The sequence below is a fragment of the Mesocricetus auratus genome, unplaced genomic scaffold, assembly GCF_017639785.1.
Source record: "Mesocricetus auratus isolate SY011 unplaced genomic scaffold, BCM_Maur_2.0 Super-Scaffold_100003, whole genome shotgun sequence".
NCBI lineage: Eukaryota > Metazoa > Chordata > Mammalia > Rodentia > Cricetidae > Mesocricetus > Mesocricetus auratus.
In genome coordinates, this window is record NW_024429188.1 from 79,298,424 (window position 1) to 79,323,083 (window position 24,660).

The 24,660-nt window shown below is 35.6% G+C and overlaps 1 protein-coding gene across 1 annotated transcript in view; it reads right to left on the reverse strand.

Annotated features, from left to right (window-relative positions):
- Positions 1-24,660, reverse strand: part of Ammecr1 (AMMECR nuclear protein 1) — a 107,201-nt gene that overhangs the window by 41,461 nt on the left and 41,080 nt on the right. Inside the window, exon 2 of the mRNA XM_021234320.2 lies at positions 15,296-15,406. Coding sequence (XP_021089979.2) covers positions 15,296-15,406 — 111 coding nt within the window. The remainder of the gene's footprint in view (positions 1-15,295; positions 15,407-24,660) is intronic.

Consider the following 24,660-nt stretch of genomic DNA (forward strand, 5'->3'; position numbering starts at 1 on the left):
GAAACTGGTTTAGCTGACCCTGTCACCAGATGCTGATATTTTCTCTTGTACTGCCACATCAGCCTCTGAAACCACAGAACTGAACCTAGAAGTTCAGTTTTATAACGGCTTTGGATGCAGTCATGTTCAATATTGGCATTACTCTGGTGGGCCAACTCTTGAAGCTGAGGGAGGATGAATTTGCTGCTGAAGACTATGAATCTCTGAGGAGTACCTCCTAGGAAGGACTCTTACAGAGTTGTCCAACAATAATTTTGGCCTCCATTCAGGCAGTTGCCCTTCTATTAAAGAGAGCTTGACTAGTTGTCTAGAAATACGACTTCTTGCAAAATATCCTAAAATGCTAGGATATTACCCATAGGAAACCTAAATTAAAATTAAGAGTAGATTCCCAATCAGACAATAGGAACACATCTCATGTTGACAAGAAAGGACAACTGAGATCTAGCCACACAATGATTAATCAGTAATATCCTCTAAAAAAATGGTTCTAAGACACAAGGGAAACTAACAAAATATGAAGTCCAACTGACTGTGATGGTGCAAGTCTGTAAACCCAACACTTGACATGGGAGAATGAAGCAGAAGGATCAGGGTTTAGAGGCCAGCTAATACTACACAGTGAGACCCTGTTCAAAAGCCAACCACAAAACTTTGAATCACTTCTGCTAACCCTTCCAAATGTAACTAGATAGAAATCAATGATGGAGAAGATTTTATATATAGTTACCTGGCCCTTATGTCTAGTTGGATGTCTTCTAATTCATACTACTACTAGTATTCTGCTCATGGGCTTTCCTTTAGGTGTGGGCACATGGATTCTCATACCTACATGTTTCAGGAGCCACTGACAGAATCTACACTGGTGCACAACACGTCAATTCCTGAAGACTGAAGCATGGAGAAAACAAAAGGGCTGTAAAGAGGGTCTGAAAGATTAGATCGATTCCAGGAAATTTCATAATGGGAATGAGTATAGGTCACTCAAGGGAACGTTGGTGCCAGCAGAAGGATTTTCTCACAGAGAAAGACTCACCTCCCAGTTCTAACAGGTTGCCCTCACCGTTATATCTACAGATGAAAATTCTTGCTTTTTGGCTCATCTTTTCTATAAATTGCAACTCTGCTATAGGCAAGGCAGAAACAAATTGAGAGTTCCTTTCACTATGGTTCTGGATAAACTTGTAAATAAATTCAGTTTTCCATTTTTCATTATAATAAAGTGACATGAGTACTTCTTGGTCTCACTGCTATCCTAAAAGAACAAAATGCTACCAATTTCTGGGCTAGCATCTCCAGTCATTAGCTGGTTTTGCATTCGCTGCAGCATTAATTTAGCATGTTGCTATGAGCAAGTATGTAGGCCCTGAATATGTGAAATGACAGTATCTAACACTGGTAAAATTCTTTGAAACTCTAAGAGATACAAAACATGAATAATGCCCCCAAATACTGCTATCAATTTCATTATAATTAACAGGCAATATGTGAATAAAAATAAAAAGATTTTTCCACTGGCAAATTTAAAAATATCTAACCTGACAACAGGGTTCCAGAGGATGTATTATCTTACTCAGACAAAGAAAAGCTCTTACATGAATCACAAGAAAACCTAGAGGACATTCAACAATACCTATATTTCTAAAGTTTCTGTTATTCTTTAACTCAAAATTTTAAAGACAGTCCACCTATAAAAAAAACTATTATCGTTTTAAGGTATTTTCTTTTCTATTACTCTTCAAATATCCACTACAGAAAACAAAAGGCATATTCTGGATGATTTCATTATCTGAAAAATGATTCTTGTAAATCTAAATATGGTAAAAGAGGCATAGCTTTTTACCACATGCACACAATTCCTTCCTGAAATCTATGTCAGTCATAGGTACATTTGAGTTCCACTTATGTAACTGTTTCTTCTTTTATGCTAACTTTTCGTAAGGGACTTAAATTACAAGGGAAAAAGAGGAAGAAGAGAAGAAAATGAAAGCAATCTTTGACCTAAATTACCTAGAAATCTGGGCTATTTACTTAATTATAATTTCTAAGGAATGGACTAACTTCTTACTCCCCAAATGATGCCTCCTATGTGATCATAGAAGAGCAGAGTCAGGGTGACTCAGCACAGACCCTCTATGGAAAATCTTCCTCCAGGCCCTCAAAATACCCTTGTAGAACTTGAGGATTGAACTAGTACTCCATGTAAATGTGTTGAGGTTGGCTGCACACATCACACAGAAAGGGACATGGAAGTCTTCAGATTGTATATTCCCTCAAATGAGAGGTTCTGGTTGGAGTATGAAAGTTCTTAAGACCCAACTGGACTAAGATCGCTATGAAGAAAAAAGCATATTTTGGGAAATAGTGCCTTGGGATTCTAAAAGAAAAGTCAACCCAGGAGAAGATAAATTACACTGGAATAAACAAACTGGTGGTATATGGGACGTTGTGGGAAACTAAGAGTTGAGAAACTGAATGTCCAAAGGCTCACTCAAAGTTTTTTTTTCATCTGATATGATACTAGATTAGTTGAGTGAAGGAAGCAAGTATCTGTTTAAAGAGGAGGAAGTAAAGCTAGTGGGAGAAGAGCAGTGTAGGACTATGATTTGGAACCCAAGTTTTGGAGTTTTTACTATGTATTTTATTAATACAATGCATATTGATCATATTCATGCCCCCAGTCCTCCTGCTGTATATCTCTGGGTGTGGGGCCACCCACAAGAGTGTGGTTGACTCACCAGGAACAACGCCCTTAGCCACTCCCCCTCCCTCAGAAGCCATCAACTGTCAATAGCTCCTGAGGAGTAGAAGCTTGTGTACCTTTCCCACTGCTGAAGATATTTCTGATAAGGAAACCTACCACAATAAACAAGGTTTTGTTTCTAGTTCCTATAATAGCTTCTACTAGTGCTAATGAAAACATGATTACATTTAGTGTGTGTATATACACATGGGTGTAGATGTCAGAGGACAAATTATGGTGATCAGTTCTCTCCTTCTACCAAGTGGATCTAAGTAATCAAATTCAGGTCAACCAGCTTGGAAGCAAGTGTCTGTACTTACTGAGCCATCTTGCTGACCCAGTCTTGCTCTTTAGAGTGAAGAACTCTAAGTGTATTCTATATTTTATGAAAATAGTGTCAAAACTGTGATGCAAGGCATATAGTTTAAGAGTTAGTGTTTACATTATAAAATAGTTATTTTTTATAGGACTCCTTGAAATAACATACATGTTAATACAAAACTAAAATACATAAATGTGTATACTCGTATGCCTTCTATCATGTAAACTGAGTGACAATCCAAGACTGTCAGGAGGGCTGTGCTCTAACTCTAGTTCTAATTCTATGTTATAAAATAGTGGGATAACTGAAAGATCTAATTCTAGTTCTAACTTGAAATCTTGGGAATTCTATTGTTCATCTGACTCTAAAAGTTTAAGAAACACGGTGAAAAAATTGTGATGGCAGTAGCTCCAAAGGTTTCAATAATAAGAGGCCAGTTAAAATTATTATGGGTGGGGCAGAAGTCAATTGTAAAACTCTGTATCTTACCACCCCTAAACTTCTGAGGTTAAATTTGACTTCTTCTAGTTAATGTGGCTTTCACGAAGAAGAAAGTGCTAAATATAGGCAGTCTGTGGCTTCTGGCATTCAGACTAACTGGTACCTAGTGAAAGAATAACTGGAGTCAAGGTAGTAAGGTTAGAGGTGTCCAAAAATGAAAATGGTTTACTTAGCTAGTAGTGGGTTCCAGGTCAATGGAAATAATTGAGACACATGCTAAATGCTCATTTCTTGGAAGATTTAAAGGCAAATCAAATAAGGGCCTGCCCAGAAGACTTCTGAGGGTCTCTTCCTATATCAAGCATCAGTTTACATGGAGCTTCTTCCATCACTTATGGCTATTCAAACAAGACATTAGTCTTGTGTTAATCTGCTCTGTAAAGTTCCTGTCCTACAGTTCAATCAAACTACAACTGGCCTTAAACTAAATCCTCACTTATAGGCTCAAGTACATTGGCAGCAATAAAAGGTAACAAAAGCCAACAGAGGCAGATGGAAAGGAAGAAAGTAGACATGGCTATCAGAACCAAGTAAGGTTACCATCAAGCAATGAGACTGGTTTGTGTTTATTTGCTTTGACGTGGCTTGGTAAACGACCATTAAGGGCAATTTTATACCAGAGAGACAAACATATAAAGTCAATAATGATAATCTGGTGGGTTAAATATTTACAACAGAGGCCTGAACAAAGTGCTATGGGAACACAAAAGACTAGCCAGCTTTTCTGGGGAGTGTCAAGGAAATTTCATACAGGAAGTAACTAGCAAGCTGGGGCTTGAATAATGAGTAGGAGTTGACTGGGTGGAAATGGGGCAAGGCATGGATGGCAGAGGAAGAAAAGGTTCAAAGCCAGAAAGACATGAAAGAATACATAGGAAATTGTGAATAACCATGCATGGTTGGGTTGGGAGACTGGGGCTTTGGAGGGTATGCTGCTTAGAAGAATGGGCCTTCCTCCTCTGTGCAGACAGGGAGTGAGAGTGGATCCTTTAAGCAGTGCCATGGACTGTGACAACAAAACCACTCTGGAGACTGACTGGTCTGCAATGGTTTTGATGGGAAGCATGTGAACTCCATGCGTCAAAATCAGAGCCTTGATTAAAAGAATGGCATAAATGCTTGAGATGAAGAAATCAAGAGATGAACTGAGGACATATTTGATAGTGTAGAGCCAACTGAGGGTACTGACTGATGGCATTTTGTTCAATGGTCACACTGTGTATATGTGTGCACATTTAAAGGAGGATTTCATAAACAAAAATGACATAGTGACAGATTGTATGTCACTGATTTAGTTTTTAATGATGGTTACGTCTTTTCAGACAATAAGAACTCCTACTAATTTACATGTGCAAAAGATAGAGGAAAATTTAAATTCCTACAAGTATATTTCAAATTTTATTTGTTTATTATTCTATTTAACTTTTGATGTAGAAATGCAGCATAACCAGAATTGCTGACAATATGCTTCTTAATTTTCACAAGAAACCTACCAGATTGGTATCATTTTTATTTTACAAGAGAAGACACGAAGACTCCACAGAAGTTCTTTAGCTTCTCTAATTTCACAGAGTTAAGGACTGGGGTAACCAGCACTGCAATGCAGCTACTGCTTGCTCTTAGGCTCAGCCCCTTGATATGATCTCACATAGCATCTTTTCTCCAAAATCAAACATCAAAAAGACTACCACCAGGCCATTCTAAGTCATTTGAATTGATACACAATGAGAGTAAATGAGGCAAGTACATTGGTATCTGGGAGCAGATTAGTCCAGGTTGAGAAAATGGCATGTGCAAATGCCCTGAGGAGAAACCATGCTTAACATGTTCAAAGAAAAACAACGAAGTCAGCGAGGCTAGGGCTAACCGTGTGTGGGGAGTGGGGGTGGGGAATATGCGAAGCAAAGCAGATTAGGAGAAAGGGAAGCAAACAGAGCACTGTAACATTGTAGAATATTACTTGCAAATGAGGAAAATGTACATTTTATAATGATATTGGCTTTTACTCTAGGCAAAAAGAGATAGACAGGAATCTTGTCTCAGAGGGAGAGATTTGCTATGCCAGTGAGAGTCTGGGGTACCCTGGTTAATGGGTAACCATGTGTGCTACTCTAAGCAATAACAAAACCTATGACGTGGAAGAGAAGACAGCACAGGAGGGCACACAGCTTGATAGCACAGATAACCACTTTAGTGAGCCGCTACCTGAGGTACAGGCACATCTCCACCCACAACAGATGAGCACTCAAACATGCAGCCCTTTCAGATGTACTTTTCAATGAGAAGCAATTGTACTTGATGGGTTTTTCCCATTGGTAAAGTTAACCTAGTCATCCTTTCCCACTGAAATATTTAACAGTGGCAGCAGCTGAAATATACTATTATCTGAGATGACTCTCACTAATTCTAACCACTACTCATCAGAGGTGGGCACTCGGGAGATGGGAAGTAATAATAAACAAGTTCTTCAGGATGTTTTGAGTCCAGATTTTCTCTAGTTTTCCATAGTATTTTCAGGTTTGTTGAAGACCAACCTATGTACTCAGCTTTCCTTCTATTCCAGAAAGCTAAACACTTTTTTCCCCTAAAACCATATTGGCTCTCTTAAGAGAGCTTTTGAAAATAAATCACCAATTTTTCATATGTGTACCTTATCTTTCAGAGTCAAAAGAGTTAAAAACTCTTCCTGAGATGGCTTGGTGTTAGCAGTCTTAATGTAGCATGTTTGGGGTTTGTACTTGATTGTGTGCAAGCTCTGCCTGAGCTTTACCATGTTAACTACTTGGAGCCTGAGGTACATGATGCTATGAGGAACAAACAAAGCAAACTGGCCCAAATTGGCACTTGAACATGACCTTTTTCCTAGCAGAAGCCTAGCCTAGTGAACAGCTCACTCCTTTTCATATGCAATCCTGCCTGCTACTCCAAAGACTTGGCTAGACCTGGCTAGAAAATCAGCAGATCAGTTCCCCTTATCTAGGGAGCAAGAAAAGGCCATCTTATAAGAATGACTGAGGTTAAAAACAGCCTGAAAAATGAAAAGAAATTCTCTGCCCTGACAGTGCTTATGAAGCGGCTATAGATGGAACTTTTTAAACTGACTATGGAACACATAAGCAAGTCTGACAGTAGCTGGGCATAGCAACAGGAAGTTGAGCTCTCAGCAATCCCTGTAATTACAACTTCTGTAGGATTTTCTCTACGGATTTTTCTTATTTTTCTCTTTTACTCTAAGGAAGGATACAAATTAGTATTTCAATGTGGAAATGTTTTTAAAAAGTGGGTGGTGGTGGAGATGGGGACAATAATATGCTAATCTCATTTAAATGAGGTTCCTACAGTTTGAATGTGGATATTCATGCTAATTTTGTGAGTTGAAGTAAGGCTATAAAATTAATAAAATGGGGCAGGAGAGATGGCTTGGTGGCTAAGAGTACTTGTTACTCTTGCAAAGCACCTGGGTTCGGCTCCCAGAACCCCCATTGTAGCTCACAACTATCTGAAATTGAAGTTCTTCAGGATCCAATGCTTATTTCTGATCTTCCAAGGCACCAGGAACCAGGAACACATGTGGTACACATACATATATCCAGGGAAAACACTCATATACACAAAATCAATCTAAAAAGTCATAAAAATGTTTTCTGATCACAACATAAATTAATGGGCTGCATGTTAAAGATTTTAAATATACTGAGAAGTATTTTACACAATCTCTCCCCACATATGTATATGCACATAATTTATTTTGCTAACCAGAAGCAGTTCAAACAATGTACCTCATTTTATACCGATATTTGTGATTTGTTTAAAAAGCATATATATGTGTGTGTGTGTGTGTATATATATATATATATATATATATATATATATACACATACATGCATATATATATATATATATATATCTGGAAGCTGTTTCTAAGAAAAATATATTCTCGATGCAACATGAAAGGCTAACAGTGTTTGGCCTTAGAAGGACAACAAACTGTTATCAGTAATAAAAAAAAGAATTTTCTTCCAGTGACTGCTACTTTGAATATACACATATGAAACACTTTACAGTCTGAGAGAAGGGCAAGGATCACAGAGAAGGACTTTCTTTTTGCCTTTTAAGGAAATCTTTTCAAAAGCATTTTCTAGTGCTCAAAAAAAGCCATAGCAAAAAAATTTAATATGAAATCACCACACCCAAACCTCAACATTCATTATTTTAAACCACTCAGATCCCTAGCAGCCCCTACCCCTATCTCCAAATGTGGCAAAAGCGTATTGTTTGTGTCAGATACTGGAATAATCACTTTGAGCTTACATCAACATGACTATTTTATTCTTCCCAAATGTTAAGACACAAATGTTTTCTTGTTGACTCAGGTTCTACTGATTCAAACACTTTAGACACTTATAAGTAGAAGCAATATTTATCACTGAAATGTTCAGACCAAAAGAAATATACCTTTAAATCCAGCCATGGAGGCACAGGCTTGTAATTCCAGATACTCCAGACTGTGGCAGGAATATTATGAGTTTGAGGTTGGACTGCACACATAATAAGACTCTGTACCTCCCCCTTTAAAAAGTAATATCCACATTAAGTACCTGAGTATAATTTTAAGCCTCATTTAATACAATAGTTCAGGATAATATTGAAATTATGAGTACTTCAGGATTCTTAGAAAAAGGAGGTGATATTCAGCTTATACTATAACAAAATATGAATTAACTTTAATGGAGATGGATCAGGAAAAAAAGTTAACTTTTGTCATCATTTGTCAAACAACAGGGCTATAATTCAACTTGGTTCTAGATAATTTTTGGTAATAGTATTTGTGTGTGCGTGCATGCATGTGTGTGTGTTTATAACTACATGTGGATACACATATTTTGAAATAAATTATTTAATTAAAAATGTTTATATGCATGAGTTTTTTGTGTACATATATATCTGCTTCCTAAGAAGGCTAGAAGAGGATTTCTCTAGAACTGGATTTACAGATGATTGGGAGCCACCATATGGGGGTTACAAACTGAATCCTTGTCATCTGGAAGAATAACTATTATTCTTAACTGCTGAGCCATCTCTCTAGCCTAGTAATACACTTTTACAAGTACTTCTATTCCAAAAGATTTTTCCATACCAAGTTAATTTCCCCTGTTTAAAATATGGTGTTTCTGGGCATGGTGATACTATTAATCCCAGCTCTTGGAAGACAAGTGGCTGTTTGTGAGTTCGAGACCAGACTATTCTATATACCAAGTTTCATGGTAGTCAAGGCCATATAATGAGACCTTGCCTCAAACTAACAAAAAATATTAAATGTCATTAATCTCTTGAAATATCCAAAATCTTATATAAGGTTACTTGGCTGACATCAATTTAAATATATCCTTGTAGAAAAAATTCATATACAATAATTTATGTACCCAGTAAAACAACTGGCTAGATGAAATTATTGCATAAATTGCATTAAAGTTGTTTCAGTTTTATCCCAATGCAAAGTATCTGTGTTCATCTCTTTTGTCTCTTGAGCAAAAATCTATTCTGCCTAGTACTGTAATTATTTATCTACCTTCTTTCTCCTACTATGTCATAAATTCCTAAGGCAAAACACAGACAGATTTCAGGAAGAATTATTTAAACATGATCAAAAAGGGGAAATATCAACATCATAGGAGCAAAGAGGTTAAATTCAGAGATGTGTGTGAGAATACAATTTCTTATACTTTGCTCTCTGCCTGTCAAACTCAAGAATCAAAAGGCCTGACATTGAAAGGGCCCCATTTGCAGCTTCTCTCACAGCTTTTTTTTAACCCATGGCCCTTTCTGCTTTTCTGCCCTAACGCACTGTGCCTGTGGCACTTAATCAAAGCAGCAGGGGAATTCTAAGTGGAGACTCTGGAGATCTGAAAGATGTGATAGGGAATTGGAACCTGATATACTCAGTGCATTTAATTTCTATGGCAGGGGGTGCTAGATGAGTTCAGACAATTCTCTGTAACTCAGGAGCCATTAGCCATACTGGGAATGGTCCGTGCTCTTTAGTTTCTTTTTCCACATTGTTCTGGCCAATTTTTTTGGCCACATCTCTGCACATTAGCACAACCTTGGGATAATGAAAAGAGTGCATTAACCAGCAGCTAAAATGAAGATCTCAGATTTCTGCAGCTAAGAATCTTCATCATGCTTTCCTAAGGGTAATATTGGACAAAAAAGCATATGACAACCTAGGTTCCAAATTATACCTTAGGTTAAATACTGTATAAAATCTGACGAATTTTTATTTGGTAATTGAGCTGAAATGACTGCAGTAGGTGTAAGTTTTAGAACTTGGGCCATCCTCCTTTTTGCAAAGGGTAAAGCATAGACTATAAATTAATGTAATTAATTTTGCATTGTATTTCTAGTAAATCTGTTTTTCCCAAAGCATACTTGAGCCAGGAGTCTTGCCATAGACACTTAGCAAAAATAGTCTGTCCTCGACATCTCAGGAAGGAGCTGCCATGACAATATTGTACAGTCAGAAGTGACTCAATCAATCTGGGTGATGCTAACATAAGGACCAATATTACATGAAAAAGGAGAATAATTTATTTAAATTTAATTATTCACAATAAGCCCTGTGTATTACTAAAATAATCAATCATGAGAATTAGCACATAATAGTCTATTCTGCCTTAGTGGAAAAACATAATTATGCTGCTTACAATGCTTGTAAACTCACACTACTCTACAAAAACGAGAGATTATGTTACCAAATACAAAAGAAAATTCAGTTTACAACGCATCTTGTCACCCAGAAGTACCCAAACTGAATAAGACCTTTCAAAGAAAAGTAGAAAGCAAAGCTTGTTTGGAATTTTCACTATCTCAAACACTCTAATCAAAAGCAAACATGTGCAAAGTGCAAACAATCCCTGGCCTGCTTTTCTTGTTATTCCATTTCAGCACATACACACATGCACACATACACACCACTCAGGTGTACAGAATCAAAGAAAAGAAAACTCTACACCAAAACAAACTCTTCTCCTTTTACATGGTTACTCCATTTCTTAGAAAGAACTAAACCTCCTCTGCTAGTTTCTCAGAATTCAGAGCGCAACAAAAGCAGCATAGTGAAGACTCAAGCTCCAGGTCTGGCCCTAACCTACATAATTATTTCGATGCTCAGAGCAGACATCTACGGATAATGAAACAGAGGGGGGAAAAAAGAGTCTTCTTGTAAGTGTGGTGACTGGCCGCATCCCTGTCCTTACTATCAGTCACTTCTGTGTTCTAAAGTTCCATGTTATCATCAGGAATTTATATAAATAACTAGAGCTGTACTTTCAAGAGCAATTTATAAGACACCTTCATTGACTGAGATGATTGAATTCCTCTCTTAATCCTAATTCTCTTATATACAAAAGTAAGTTTGTAAATAGCAATAAATAAATCTATTGTCTAGCTTGCAAAAGCTATTAATCCAAATAAATACTATGTTATTGGTTTTAAAATGGTAAATACTAGACTCCATTTTTATTCACCAAGAAAAAGGACTGTTTCTACTTCAAAGTATAGGCAATGAAAAAGTAGTAACTCTGTACTTCACCATCAGCCTGCATTTTATGTTTATCTGTGACTCTCAGCTCTACAGTCTGCTTCTATACATTTTTTGCTTTTGTCTAAAAGAGTGTCCCAGGAGAAGGGAAAGGTTGTCTTCTTTGGAGTCCCATATTGTAGTTGTCACAAAGTTTTCATACTTTCTAAGTATATATTTCTATTACTGGGAAAAAAATCGCTAGCCAATTTATAAAGTCTTATTTCAATCTGAAATAAATCAAAATTTCAATTAAGCAAGCACTTTGATGATGAAAATTTTCAATTACAAACTTCATTTATGAATCAAACTTTAATCCAGGATAGATGTTTCATTAAAAAGAACTGGTCATTTTTAAAGAAATATTTTGAAAGATTAGTGACTATCAACAAGCTATATGACTGTCATCTGAGATAGCTAGCTTTTAAAGAGAGTATTGAGATATGCGCATACTCATTTTCATTGCAGCATTATTCACAATAGCCAAAAGGTAGACACTAACCAAGGAGAGGATTTAAAAGTTCTGGAGATAAAAGGTCATGATGGTTATACAATAACATTAAATGTATTTAAGATCACAGAAGTGTATATTTTAAAATAATTAAAATGATAAAATATAATTTAATTTACATTATACCAGAGTAAGAAATGGCACTGCTGCATAGCATTCTGAAAAACTCGATGTCTACCTAATCGCAGATGAAGATAACATAGAACTAGATATTCTAATTTTAACTCATCTGTTACTAAAGAGTGGTTCATTCTACTGTGCTGGTTGCTCACTGGTTAATACCGCTATTTGTTCATTTACGAGTTATGGACTTTATGAAGCGAAGACTAGACTTCAAAAAAATCACTAATTGTTATGCTTAGAAATTCTGAATTCTTTTTTATGTCTATTCTATACAATCAAAAATTACAATTCCATATCTCAAAGTAGTATTTTTATATAGTTAAAAATTCAAATAAAGTTTATTCATAAATCTTCACTAGACTCTTTGAAGAATTATTGATCACCGACTTATTAAATTCATAGTACTCTTTTAAGTTTATTATTTTCATGATGAAGCTATAAATAAAATCAGAGTAATAATTTCATTTCTGTTTAAAGTACTTACTTTGATTTAATCAAAGTTTCATTAAGGGAACACATACATATATATGTGTGTGTGTATATACATAGCACAGTGAAAAATATGCCCTTTGCAGTCCATGACCTAAGTTTGAATCTGAATTCTACCAGTAACTTACTAGATGTATGACTGAGTAAATTATTTAAATTCTTTAATCTCCATTTCCTCACTGATGTAGATATTAATACCTAACAGTTATTACAAGGAATGCACAAAGCTCCTCACAAACGTCTAACACAGTAATAGCCTAGCAACAGTATAGCATGTAGGAAACAAACACATCGTTGGAGTCAGACAAGGATGAGAGAAGGTCTCACAGGGAACCAGCATGTCACTGCTGAACATCTGCTTGAGTACAGGTACTAGCAGAGGAGGAGCATTGCTTTAGTTGTGTACTCACTGGTGAGACCATCAAACTTCAATGCATAGTTCCAAACTTGTGGGCATACAGACAACCCAGGTTAAGCTCAGAGAGTTATAAACAAAACAGAGACATGAATGAGGGAAAGAGACTTGAAGGGAGGGTGGGGGGTTGACAGTGATGAGGAAAGAAAAGAAGTGGGATAAGAATCAGGGTGTATCATATAAGACCGTCAAAATAACAAACTTAATTAATCGAAAATTACTGCTCTTTAAAAACCCTAGTTCAAAATACATTTCTCTAGACACATATTCCAACATACACACACACACAGGTGCACGCACGCACGCACGCACGCACGCACGCACACACACACACACACACGGGGAGGGGGTGGTGGTGGTACATAAGCATACTTTTGGGATGGATAGCATTATAATACATACAGTTTGTGATTCTAAAATGAATTAAAACAATGATTAAATTTCATAAGATTTATAATATGTTAATTAGATTATATTGCACATAAAAATGGGAAGCAAACCAGATGCATGTATGTGTATATACAAAACACAAAGTAAGTACATATACATGCATTCCTTTTTAACGTACTATATACAATTAAAGGAAGTGGTATAGAAATCCAAGGAAAAGGTTGCAAAGTAAACAGGATGTTCCCAGTCACAGACCACAATGCAATGAGAGCAAAAAGGCATACAAATGCAGGCAAATTTTAATTGTGGAAAAATTCACTCACTTCACATTATAAGAGTTGGATATTCTCATCTTCTAGGCAGAAGAATTTCTCTAAACAAAACCAAGGTGTTATCAGTTACTACTGCCACTACCACCACCAAGGATTTTTAAGTATGGAATATTTGATAATGGAAGTTCGTCCATAATTTCACTTAAAAACAAAAGAAATTCTATACTATAAATTGTGTGTGTAAATCTAAAAAAACGTATAATTTGCAACACTTGTAAAATTTCATCACAGGCTCATGTTTACAGGGTTGTATTCCTTGGAATCCTAATGCACAAGACATTGGAGAAGACGGATAAAGGGGATTCGTATTCAAATAAACTTCAGTCTAGAAGATGCTGCATTATATAGTTTTCTAGATTTACAACAATACTTACATATAAGGGCCTAAAACTTGCTAAAGTCAAGGGGAGCTTTTCACATTTATCAGCTGGTGTTGTTGTTTCCCAAGTTCACCTGACAGAACTCTTGCTCTCTCAGGAAATGTCAAGGAACCAGTATGCCTCATAACAAGTTGCTTTGGGAAAGTACAATAGATTATCCATTATATGTAGTTAACAAGCAATTTCATATCTATCTATTTGCTCAAAAAGTGGTTACTTAAAGAATCTAAGTCCCCAAATTAATCTATCTTATTTCATGTTTAAAAACATTTATTTCAAGGGTAGCATTTATACTTTTTAGTGAGCTGGAGTTCTTTTCAGAAGATAGATAGATGATACAGATATTTGACCTCTCACAAGCTTTGTGCTGTTTAATCAAGTCCAAACACCCAGTTTCTCATAGTTGGGAAGAGACAACAATAAATGTGTCCCTCCAAGCTACTGCACATTTTTTCTTGTAATTCACTACGAATTGAGAAAACCTTGAGGCCATGAACCTTCAAACATGAAAATATTAAACTTACAGGGTTTTTTATTAACGGTGTTGTAAGTCTGATCTTATACAATTCTACAGCAACATAGTGAATTTTCACATCACTTCTGTAGTAAAATAATAATTATTTCATTCTAACACCTATATTGAGTATATGGAAAAATACTAGAATTATTACTTTATCCATGATACTTTACTTCCCCAAAGTATCAATAGTTAGCAAGGACCAATTTCTTATTGCACCAATACTATGTGGATTACAAATATGTATCAAATAGCCATACTAAAACATGAACAAAACCAGGAAATACCTTTACTAATAGCTAATTATTTATGACATTTTCTTCTTCTGAAATAATTTTGGAATACGACTTACTAGAAGTTGTGCTTTAAAGAAATGAGATGGCATGGTAAATAGCTTTCTTTGAGTAGAGAAATTAAGAGAAAAGTCTTAAAATGTGTAATGAGGCACTCATTACTTTCTCATTGTGTTAGAAGACACAAAATAAGCAAGCTACAATTAACTCGAGGGTGAAGTGTGAATGTGAATGATTATGCTGCCAGGCTGTGACATCACTTTCTTCCTAGGATTTCTTTTGAAGTTTTAAAGCACATGAAGTATAGCAAAATGTATAAGATGAAGAGAAAAACAACTCTTTCTGAAAGGTCTAAAGGGGAACTAATAAAGGCTGTTAAGATAGAAATAACACTTTCAGTAACTCAGGGACATTAGTCATCCATTTTCAAGTTATGCAAAATAAACTGCCTAGTGGAGGAAAAAAAAGATTACGTTAAAAATCTATGGCAAGATATATGTCACCACAAAATCTTATATAATAATACATATCAATAATACTTTATAAGAAGTTAACTGGATATCAAAATGGAAAAAACTAACAAGAAAGTAGAGAGGAATGTCAATAATTTAGTAAATGAAAAGGAATTAAAGTATTAGGCTCAAGTATTGCAAGATTTTTTAAATAAATAGACATAAATGAAACAAAAATTGGTCTTCACCTGGTAAGTGTATACTCCCTGAGTCCTGAATGCAAATTCATGGCAGAAAAAGTACCTATGCATCCACGCAATCTTTTGTCTCGACCAATCTTCCATGTTACAAACAGTGGGCTGTAACAGAACATAAAATAGGGTAAATCATTCAATTCAACCAAGCCAGCATTTATTGAGCATTTACCATATGCTAGGTAGATGACTGAGATATCAAGACCAAAGATAAGCCCTCAAGGGGCTCAAAGTTTAGTTCATTAACAGAGTGTTTTGTACATTGTGTTGAGTATCTTCTATACATTAGACACCAAAATTAATGCTTTAATGACATATTTTGCTAATCCTCATCAACAATCCTTGAAGACTAAAGATATTAATTTCCTGTTTACAGACCAAATATAGTAAAATAAATAATTAAACTTGGTAATGTTGAATACAGAACTTTAGCTTATCACCTATTTCTGTAGGATTCCCTGTTTAATCCTAGGATCACTGACTGATTTGTAAGTCTGATTTAGAAAACTGGAAACAGGTCATCAACAACCTTAACAAACTCCTTTTCTGAAAATAAAGGGGCTATGAAAGATTAAAAGGCAGTCATTGGTTTGTAGGAAGCCAGCACAGAGGCAGACACAGTCACAGCTAACACAAGGCAGACTAAAACAAGGATTACAAACCATGCCCCAAATGCCACAAATGAAGCTATAGGGATAGGAAAACTTTTCATCAGGCATGATGATAATCTTCAGCTTGCCCTAGTAAAATCAGGATGGTTCAGACTAGGTGAAGTGTGACTGCAAACATTAAGTAACACATACTCTTAAATGATTAAATTAATGAGTAAGTCTGAAAACATACAAATCTATACACTTTAGAACATTCAGCAAAAATAAAAATATACTGCAGGTAAGATGGTCTGTATTATTATGAATATTCACAATAATAGTGGTATAACATATTTCTGCTTTCTAAATTATTTAAATTTATGGAGCTATCCCATATTTTATATATTTCTCATTATTCAGTAGCGAGCTACAGAACATTCTCTCTAAAATGTTCTTGGGAAACAAGATAGCCCCTTAAAGCAGTTCAATCTTCCACCTTAAACATCTCAGTTATGGCAAATTCTGACAGAGAGGTACAAAGGCAGACTGGATCCCCAACAAACCCTGCAGATCAACCAGGGAGGACTATGAAAAGTTCCCTTCTTCCATCAACTCAATGTTCAAAACATGACTACATTAGCAAGGCAGAGATGATGTACATTAAAGGTATTAAAGTAAAAACAAGAGGACAGCCCAACTTTTCTGCTTTTCAGCTCTTATGCGTTAAATATAAATAACGAGATTATAACCATCCATTTGAAAATTTTCCTCTAAATGCTCTTGATTAGCAGTTCATAAGAAGACAAAAATTAGATGGGAATTACACTATCACGATCTCTTTTCATTAATCAGAGAAACACTAGTATCAAAAGATTTATGCACTGTTTAAGAAAATGTAGCCTCTTTATTTTTCCATTTTCCACCTTAGTGCAGTCCACATCTGACTAGACAATATCCCAATATAAGACAGGTCCTCTGACAGCTCTGACAGCTTCAAAATGAAGTGAGTCATCCTGTAATCTTTATTATGCCATGTATCCAAAACCTTGATGACTTTTCAATAACAGACCAATATCGTATATTCTCTCCAGTGGCATAAGACACCTAAAAAGTGGGAGTGGATTCATTTCTTACCAAAACACATTAAATGAAAGTCATTTAAAAGTACTATACCTTCAATCATTTACCTCAAGAGAATACTTACATATGTCGTTCTTATAATAATATAACATCTTCTACAGTAAATACTCAAAATATATAGGGTAGATAGAACTGCACATACTGAACACTATACTGAATGATGAAATATGTTGGAAGGGATTCAACCACATGACAAGGGAAATTACATGTCGTTTTTAATAATGCTATGCTCACTCATTGGGGGGAATTGTTAATATATGGCTAAGGGTGCTATAGGATTGCATTTTTGCAAGGCAGCCTGGGAGGCAAAGGCATTTCACAATAACCCAGGGCATTGGGGATGTAAAAAAAACTGCACAGGGAATGAGTAGTCTGAAAACAGCCTTTATAACTTGCTGTGGTATCTTTCAGATTTAACATTTTTTGGATTTTTGACATTATTGAGTATATGTTCTTAAGAGTCCTTATAACAGGTAAAGTAGATGACACAAAATTATCTATGTTATTTCCTATTTTTCCCTGCCCTAAGCAATATTCATTTTGGAAGTTAAGATTGCAGTAAAGCAGCTGTCAAGAATGGGAGGGAATGACAACCTTACTAAGACATGTTTGAAGATGTAAGAACTCAAACTTTTAGTAGACATTATAACGTTTTCCCGTAAATGTCTGGGTCTTGCCATTCACATCCAATATCTTTTATCTTTAAAAGTGTTCACAGACTTAAAATTAAGTGTCTAAAAGCATCGTTTAATAGGGAAAAAACAATCTAGGCAGTTGAGCATTTTAACATAGATTAATACACAACAAACCACTGAGCCCCAACGATACCATCGTAGGCATAATAATGACTCTGTACAGGGTAATGGCTGCAGGAACATTCAATGCATATTATCTAAAAATAGAAACAACATATTTTCACTCCAAACAGTGGAGAGGAATAGGTTATTTCATTCTTAAATATGGTATTAAAACATGTATGAGTTCGCCAAAGTACATAAGCTAAGCCATCAGCATAAGCAGAATCAGATCAAAGGGAAGAAGGGGGCTTTGAGCCTGCTGAGAGGAGCTATTCAGTGACAAGGAAAATAGTTCATAGTAAGGCAAAGATTGAATGTTTTTGGGAAATGCTTTTGCCATATGGTTTAAGGCCACCTACATACATTGAAAAAATACTACAAACTCCAAGAAGGTTCAAAATGAGTTAAGATATTAATGGAAATATTTATCTGAGGGTAACCAGATGTAGCTTTTAAAAGAATTATCCTACTTCTGAACATTTTGTACCACTATGTTCTGAGAAACATTTGGAGGAAAGTAAACCCCATTTCCCCAAGCTTGTACATAGAAACAGGAAACAACCACCTAATCTAGGTGAATCCTAGATTCTGCCGACTGGCAGCCAGCACTGTCAGATCAAAAGTGGCTCTCAGAAATGTAGCTGTTATGGAACAATAACAGTACACAGAGCAATATAAATCTGCACAGGATTCTCCCAGTTTTATGCCACTTCCAAAGCCCTCTTCCAAGACGGTCTACTGATTTAAGCCACAACACATTAAAAATGTGTTTTGTAAGACTGGAATACAATTACATGAGACAATGATAAAGATGTATTTACTTAACAACAGTGTAGCTCAAAGCCTCTCTTTCTGCAACAACATAAAATGGGAAGTTTAAAAAAGAAAACCAAATAAAAAAGAAAACCACAGTCCATGGTGATCTCTCACTTCTCTTGTTTATAATGAAGTTTACATTAACACAATATAAACCATACCTATCTGCTATGGGCATTCAACAAAATTATTTATTTTAAAGGTAGATAAAAAGAAAAAGAGAGGTGTTAAATCTTAGTTTGTTTCTTACATCACCAAATAATGACTGTCAAGTGTCCTTGGTCTCATCAGCAACTTAGCTAAAAAATCCAGTTAAGATCCTTATATCAGGCAACTAAACTCTGGGATTTAGGAAGCTTAAGTAAAACAAAAATGATGGTGCCTTCTTTCTATCACCAATCTAAGATATTTGTCTTCATATTTCAATGAAAAGAAATTGGGTGTTACCTTTCCAAGCCATATAAATTACAGTTTTCATGAATACAAAATATGCCCAATATCATTAGATCCTGAATTAGTCAACATGGGCTGCTATAATAATTACCATAGGATGGATTGCTTAAAGAAGCTTTACTTCACTTAGAGCTTTGGGAGTTAACAAATCTCATGGTCCAGGTTATAGTAGACTTCATTTCTTAGAGACAGCCCTCCTCCAGGCTTATAGAAAGTTACTTTGTCCTCACATGCCATTTCCTGTAGCATTGTGGGACAGCAGCTCCAGGGTAGTAAGTATAGCTGTTAACCATATAGATGAGTTCCTACCACTCTTCTGAGGAGTGGAAAGATTCACTGAAAAGATGACAGAATGCAGGAGAAATGCCAGACTTAAACAGTGCTGCAACCCTTTAATACATGTTGAGGTGATGCCCCCCACCATAAAATAATTTTCATTGCTGCTTTAGAACTGTAACTTGTTATGAACTGCAATGTAAATATCTGTTTTCCAATGCTCTTAAGTGACCCCTGTGAAAACGTTGTTTGACTCCAATAGGATATAACCCACAGACTGAGAACCACTGACCTAGAAAGACCCCACCAATTTACAAATTCTTACACTGTTCCTATTAGAAACCCACAGCAAAGGCTATTTCATCCTTGATGGCTCACCAACACCCTTTCTACCTCCCCCTTGCCTTCTCATTTCATGTTCTCCTGTTATCTAGGCACCCTTCATGAAATCCATGTCTTCTGTCTATTCTCTACAAATTGTATGCCAAACGAAAATGTTCACTTACCCTTGTTTAATAATTATCCAGCTAGGGTTGGGCTCTGCTCATTTAATTATGCAATTTATGTTATGGAATGAATAATGCTTAGGTTCATATAATCTGAATTGCAGAGCAATTGGAAATGAGAAAAATAGGCTAAACTGTATGAGACAGGGGAAAGAAGGTATAAATGCATTTGACACATCTGTTCATACCACTGTTTTCTTACAGATGAAAATATACTAAAAAGGAAACAAACAAAAAAACCACCCCTCCCTTTAACCTTTGTATATAACCTTGTACCTCATGGTACTTGGGAAACTAAAGTAATAAGGCTAGATAGGATGGCTACTATAGATCACAAAAATCTAAAATTGAGAATCAATATCTAAAATTGAGAATCAAGAACTACCTTATTCTAATATTTTTTGGTTTAGTATTCACAGAAATAAATTAATAGCAGCATTATATGCTTTTCCCCCATTTTAGTATGTCTAATTTAGTTGTTAAATGCCAGAGGAATGAGAGGTAAGGTCTAACAGAGCTGAAAATTCTGAATTCTATTTATAATCAAGTCTAATCACGCTGACATACAGTCACCCCAATCAAATGTGTGCTTTAGGAGATTACCATGATTCTGCCAATTTCTGAACTGAAGAAACCGTTTCCTCCCCTTAGCAAGACTAAATCAACCATTTTCAGCAAACTTCTTTAAAAATTCAGTTTCAGGTTGACAGGCTGTCTTAGTATTTTTATTACAGTCCAATTTAGATAAGAATGATTACCCAGACTGGAAAAATAACATTTCTGTACATATTTTCCCCTTAATTTATACTGCAGTGGGCATCGAATACATGGCAACATTCTGAAAATGGTTTTCTTTCATGACAAGAGGAACATACCACAAATTTTTATTATGTGCATATCTGACTCACTAATTTTATTTTAGGGGACAGTCTACTACAGAGTTCAAAAATGAAAAAAATTTTTATTTGAATTTCCTACTCTGAAATCATTTTTCTCAAAGAACTTTAAATCTTGCAATTCAGCTTTTGCTATGAAAAGGGTTATTTTAATATGAAACAGATTAAGCAAAAAGCAACTTTATTATTGACATCCAAAGATTCCTTGGCATGTAAAAAACTAAGTAAAGGAAAATTAGGTCCAGAAGTTTTAGAATGAAAAATAATGGATACAACTAATAGAGATCGTTTACTCTTATTTTTCTCTACCACCAAAAATGTTTGTGGGACTTTGCTTTGGCACTTGCCTGTGACTGAGTATATAGTACAATCAGGAAAATTATAATACTTTAAAGAAAACAACAGAAGCAACTAGGGAATTGGGTTTTGTACCTATATTTTATCTCCTCAGTTAAGGTTCTATACTTTACCATCTTGTCCTTGCTGTGCAGCCCACTCAGGAGAAATGGAGTAGATAGGAAAAAATATGTTGATTAATTTAAACACTAACGTAAAATGAGCTGGAAATCATTTTAGCTTCTTCATTCTAGATTTTCTTGTTTCTCATTCCATGGAGAGCTGATTAAATGTGTCAGCTTAGTAAGACCAGCAACACAACTGATATATTTGTTTTTCACATGCTTCCTGGATTTAGCAAGGCTAACTCTTTCGATTTTAAGGTCCTTTCTTGAACTGTATGCTCTCGTGGAAGAAAATTACTGCAAAGACATAGCTTTGCAGAAAATCAGGAGGACCGTCTCATTTCAGAGGGAAGAAAAGCAGATTCCAGGGACAAAGCAGACAAATGACACTATAGTTGCCCTCTCCTTTCTTCTCTTTTATCTTTCAGAGAACAGCTGAAGCTATCCAAAACCCTCTACCATGAAATACGTGAGTGTGTGTGTGTGTGTGTGTGTGTGTGTGTGTGTGTGTGTGTGTGTGTGTGTGTGTGTGTGTGTGTTGCCGAGGACTGAACCTAGTGTAGGCGTGTGTATATAGTGTTGGGGATTGAAGCCATATCATACAAGTTAGGTAAGCACTCTCTCTACCACTGAGTTATACTTGCCGGGCCCGTAGTGTTTCTATAGATACAACTGACATCTTTCTTCCAAACTGCTTCTTAAACATCACTTTTACCAAAATATAATTTGCATACAAAAATTACCAGGATCAAATGAAACATTCAGGAAACTGTGGCAAACATAAACACACATGTAAGTTGAATCAGAATCAAGATCTGAACATCTTACCCCCAGAATTCCTTCATGCACTTTAGTAATAGCTTCATTCCTTGCAATACTAGATCCCAGCAAACACCAATCTACTTCCTCTCATTGTATTTTGCCTTTCCTAGAATTCCATACAAATCCCCCATTTTATCTACCATCCACCGTGTCAATGTTCTTTCACCTAGCATACTGCTCTGAATATATAAACATCTTGAGAGCTCACTATTATTGCTTAGAATCCCATTGAATGAATACACCAACAAATTTCTCCAGTAAACTGCTGAGAGATATGTAGGTTGCCTCTAGTTTGGTGATATGTATGTTGCTTCCAGTTTGGTGATGGGTATGTAGGTGGTTTCCAGTTTGGGACTATTACAAATAAGGACACTGACATTGTTTCTCTTCAAGTTCTTAACAGCTCTGTGTGTGTGTGTGTGTGTGTGTGTGTGTGTGTGTGTGTGTGTGTGTGTGTGTGTGTGTGTGTGTGTGTGTGTTAAAATAGGGTTCTTACTTAGCACTATGCTACCCAGACTTAGGATTGAATTTGAAACCCTGCAGACTAAGACTCCATTAGCTGGGGTTATAGGCACATAGCTCCTAACCTAGCAAAAATAAACATTTAATATATACAATTTAATGAGTTTGTATAGTTACAAACAACTATGACAACATCATCACAATCAAGGTCATAGACATATTCATCAGCTCTTGCCAAACTGCATTCTTTTAGCTTTGTTTTGCAGTAGGGATACTTAACCTCATAAATTTTGATATAAGCATACTATATTAACCATAGGACTGCAGTGCATAGGAGATTTTTTAACAGCTTATAGCAATTGTGACTGTAACCTAACACATACTGAACATCCCTCCAGTCCTGTTGTAAACTTCTAGCAAGCACTATTACAGACTTCTCGCATAAGCCTGTTTGTCCTCCTGTGGCTGCATTATTTCACTTAGCATAATGGTTTCCAGATTAATACACATTGTTGTAAATGCCAGGATTTCTCTCGTTTTAAAAGCTGTATAACATTTCCTTTATTTGTTATGAGTTAGTTCCATACCTTGGCTATTGTGAATAATGACACAAGGCATACTAGACTGGGAATAAGCCCTGAGCTCCTGTTTTCAATTCTTTTGAATATGTACTCAAACATGGGACTGTTGAGCCACTGTGGCAGTTTCGAATTAAAAATTGTCAGCAATGCCTACACTGTTTTCCATGGCTGCTGCACTTTGTCACCAACAGGTTTCCAACATCATTTGCCTCGTGGTATGAATTAGGAAGAGTTCTAGTGTCCTCTACATGCTGAGTTTGGTTTATTTGTCCTTTAAACATTCATAGAATTTATCCTTAAATATATCGGAATTTTAATTGTGGGACAATTCTTAATTGTAAAGTTAATGTCTTTGACAGATGTCAAGCTCTTCAGATTTCCTAGTTTTTTCTGAATTCATTTTGATCAACTGTGCCTTCCAATCTTTTCATTTATCTACATCATAGAAATCTCTGACATAATATTCAAAATATTCTCCTAATGGCTCTAAGAGATGTAGTAGGATCTATTACATTGTCTCCAACACTGGGTATTTGTGTGAACGTGTCTTTTCCCCCCTTTTAATCTTTGTAAGTCTAGCTATAAGTTCAGCAATTTTATTGCTCTATGTGCTGATATCTACTTTGTATTTTTCCTGTATTGCTTGTTCTCCATTTACTGATTTTTACTTTTCTACATTTCTCTTATTTACCTGAAGGGAACTACACTTGTTCACTAGTTTCTAAAAGGAGAAGCGTGTTGACTTTAGGTTTTCCTTTAAAGTTATTTCTATCTCAGCACTGTGGTACTTGTGTGTCATAAATTTGCATATGTTGTATTTTCATTATTATTTACCTCTTACAATTTTGGCTCATTATCTTTTTAGATGTATATTAAAAGTCAGGCATGTCGTGTGCACACGCGCGCGCACATACACACACACATTTATTTAAAAACATTTACAATAAGCTTTACAATATAAAGTAAAAATGTATTTGATAAACCAGACTGCCTAATAATATATTTAAATATCCTTTCTTGTTGCAGCTTATATAAAATATAAGCATCCCATTTTTATAGACCTTTTCCAAGGGTAGATTTGAAATATCAAAACAACTGGTGTGGTTGCAAAACATGTTCCTAAAAACTAGTATTTGTAATGAATGACTTTATTTTCCTTCTCAGTGAGGTGATCAAAATATATTGTATGGAAAAATTAAATAAAAACTATTCATTATTATTTAACAAACAAACAAAAAAGCCAGGCATGGCAGCTCATGACCATAATCCCAGCACTTGAGAGGCTAAGGCAAAAGAATCATCATATGCTCACTGCCAGCTTTGACTACATAGTAAGTTCTAGATGGGTCTGGATTATACTGTGAGGCTGTCTCAAAACAACAATAACAACAAACAAATATATACTGTGGAATAACCTTATATTTGGGAAATTAAAGGTATCGCTTTGTTATTTCTAATTTAATTACATTTAGATCAAAGGTCATACATTATATGAGTTCCTTGTTAAATATTATTTTATGACTCGTGTTGAATATTCCATGAACAGGAGAAGAAAACGT